The sequence below is a fragment of the Apium graveolens genome, unplaced genomic scaffold (assembly GCF_009905375.1).
Source record: "Apium graveolens cultivar Ventura unplaced genomic scaffold, ASM990537v1 ctg7050, whole genome shotgun sequence".
Taxonomy (NCBI): Eukaryota; Viridiplantae; Streptophyta; class Magnoliopsida; order Apiales; family Apiaceae; genus Apium; species Apium graveolens.
In genome coordinates, this window is record NW_027419999.1 from 42853 (window position 1) to 45956 (window position 3104).

The 3104-nt window shown below is 43.9% G+C and overlaps 1 protein-coding gene across 1 annotated transcript; it reads left to right on the forward strand.

The window, feature by feature from the left end:
• Window positions 1-2230: 2230 nt before the first annotated feature.
• Window positions 2231-2617, forward strand: LOC141703742 (uncharacterized). Its single transcript, XM_074507174.1, has one exon. It carries the CDS (start codon window positions 2231-2233, stop codon window positions 2615-2617), a length of 387 nt encoding a protein of 128 aa, XP_074363275.1.
• The last annotated feature ends 487 nt before the right edge of the window (window positions 2618-3104 follow it).

Consider the following 3104-nt stretch of genomic DNA (forward strand, 5'->3'; position numbering starts at 1 on the left):
TAAACAAAATGTTCAAGAAGCATATTGGGAAGACGATGGAAGTATATGTGGATGATATGCTCGTAAAGTCTAAACGGGCGGAAGACCACATCGCCGACTTAGCCGAAATTTCCATATCCTGAGAAAATATAAGATGAAGCTAAACCCGCAGAAGTGGTGTGTTCGGTGTGGAGTCAGGGAAATTCTTGGGATTTATGGTCAACCATCGGGGGATTGAGGCTAACCCGACAAAAATCAAAGCTCTGCTAGACATGAAATTTCCCACCAGCGTCAAACAAGTACAGAGCCTGACAGGAAGGATTGCGGCCTGAATCGATTTGTCTCAAAGTCATCAGATAGGTGCAAAGAATTCTTCAAGGCAATCAAAGGAATGGGAAAGGATTTTTCTGTGGACCCCCGAGTGTGAAAGAGCTTTTCTAAAAATCAAAGAGCAGTTGGGAAATCCTCCAATGTTGGCCAAGCCAGAAGACGGAGAAATGTTGATTCTTTACTTGGCGGTATCTGAATACTCCATCAGCACGGTGTTGGTAAGGAAGAAGCAAGCCACCAGTGGCCCGTTACTATGTGAGCAAAAGGTTGTTGGATACGAAAACCAGGTATACCAACATGGAAAAACTAGTGTACGCTCTTATTCTTGCGGCACGAAAGCTAAGACCATACTTTCAGGCTCACCGAATAGAAGTTCGCACCGCTTATCCGCTTCGGCATATTCAGGGAGAATGTTAAAATGGGCAGTGGAGCTAGGACAATTCGATTTGGAATATTGTCCTCGCACGGAAATCAAGGGACAAGCACTGGCTGATTTCATACTTGAGTTCGATGCAGAAGTTGATGACAAGGCCATAGTGTTGGCGGAACCGACCTCGCAAGGAAGTTCTCAGGATAAGAAGAGGCAGGAACTCCCATACCCTTGGGGATATACATGTTGACGGGGCCGTGACCAACAATAGATCAGGTGCCGGGATTGTTTTGAATCACTCCGGAGGGGCATCGCTTGATGAGTTCTATACATTTCAAGTTTTAGCTACTAACAATGATGCTGAGTATGAAGCCTTGATCACACGGTCTACAATTAGCTCTGGAGGTATGGGGCCATGAATCTGATAGTTCAAAGCAATCCGAATTAGTTTTTGTGAAACAGGTCAACAGAGGTTTCCCAAGCCCGGGGACCGCGAACGGAGTTATATATGAGTGTGCGCAATGCCTACTGAAAAAAATTTCAAATGCCAGGCTAGGAAGCGTTTCGCGAGAAGAAAATAGTAATGCAGTGCTTGGCCAAGATGGGTTCCCAGATGGACATCGTTCAACTTGGACAATCCCTTTGGGAATCCAGGAAATCCCAAGTATTCCAGAGGTAGAGGTGCTTCAACGCAAAAGTCCTGCGAGAAAGCTGGATGACCCCCATTCATAACTATATTCAGCAGGAGCTGTACCAGAAGACAAATTACAGGCTCGACGCCTTCGGTACCAGGCTGCAAAGTATGTAGAATATGACGGGATATTGTACAAGAGAAGATTTAATCAGCCACTGTTACGTTGTGTGGATATGGAAGAAGGGAACTATATTCTCAGGGAGGTGCACGAAGGAATTTGTGGCAATCACTCAGGGGGTGGTTCGTTGGCATTAAAAGTACTCAGACAAGGATACTACTAGCCGACTTAGAGAGAAGATGCCTTCAATTTTGTCCGGGTTTGTGATCATTGCCAGCGATTCGCCAACTATTCTAACGCCCCAGCATCCACCATTACCTCATTGGCGAGTCCCTGGCCTTTTGCCATCTGGGGAATTGATCTCATTGGAGAGTTGCCCAAAGCAAAGGGGGGTGTGAAATACGCCGTGGTGGTTGTGGACTACTTTACCAAATGGGTAGAGGCTATGCCACTAGCCACGATCACGGCAAAGAAGATAAGGGATTTCGTGTTCAATTCCATAGTATGCAGGTTCAGTATCCCCTACAAACTCATCTCAGACAATGGGAAGTAGTTTGATAGTAAAGAGTTAAGGAAGCTTTATCATCCGCAGAGTAATGGTCAGACGGAAGCCATAAACAAAATCATAAAACATACCTTGAAGGCAAAGTTAGAAGAGAAAAAAAGATCTTGAAGGCAAAGTTAGAAGAGAAAAAAGGAGATTGGCCAGAGGAGATGCCCATGGTCCTTTGGTTACAATACGACCTCTAGATCGACCACAGGAGAAACCCCCTTTCTGCTAACTTATGGGTATGAGGCCATGGTTCCCGTAGAGGTAGGAGCTGGATCCCTCCGGAAAGACGTGTTTGTTGAGGAAGATGCAGAAGTTAACCAGAGGCTTCACTTAGATCTGTTAGACGAAGCCCGAACGAACTCTCAATTAAAGCTTGCTGCGTATCAGCAGAGAATCACAAGGTATTTCAATAAAAAGGTCAAATCCGTACCGTTCAAGGTTGGAGATCTTGTGTTGCGAAAGGTTATGCCTAACACTAAGATAGCTCAACACGGGGTGCTTGGAGCTAATTGGGAAGGACCGTACAAGGTTAAAGCTATACTCTGGAAGAGAACCTATCACTTAGAAGATCTGGATGGTAAACTTATTCCTCAAGCATGGAATGCGGAACATTTACGGAAGTATTATCAATAGGGTGTGGCTGTGTCCCCCTTATTTTCTTATTTGATTCTTATGTAATAGGCTAGTAGCAAATAAATTCCTCCTAGCCTAGGAGGTAGACATGTGACTGCGAACCTTGGAACTAGCAGAAGGAAGAAATTTTTTCAAATAATTTCTCCATAGAGCATAGTAGCCATGGGACTGGTGTAATTTATACACTAGAGCGCATTATCAATAAAAGGGAAAAGTTACTTCAAATTGCTTTATTTGCTTGACATGAAACTTTTCATTTGAAAAACATCAGAGGCGTGCCCTATGTTGAGGCGCACCCTATCTAATAACTTCTGCTTCATAATCAAGATAAACATAGTATACAAGGATGAAAGGAATAAATGTACATGGCCAACAAAATAAGCTAAGGCAAAAGCTCCCCAAATTAAGGCGCGCCCTTGGACTGATAAGTAAGTAAAATATCGCAAAGGCATTACTGATAAGAAAAAGTACGTGTTATTTGCAACTT

Bases quoted from the DNA above. Each gene is read 5' to 3' on its own strand.
- LOC141703742 (XM_074507174.1), top strand. From the start codon at position 2,231: ATGGTTCCCGTAGAGGTAGGAGCTGGATCCCTCCGGAAAGACGTGTTT.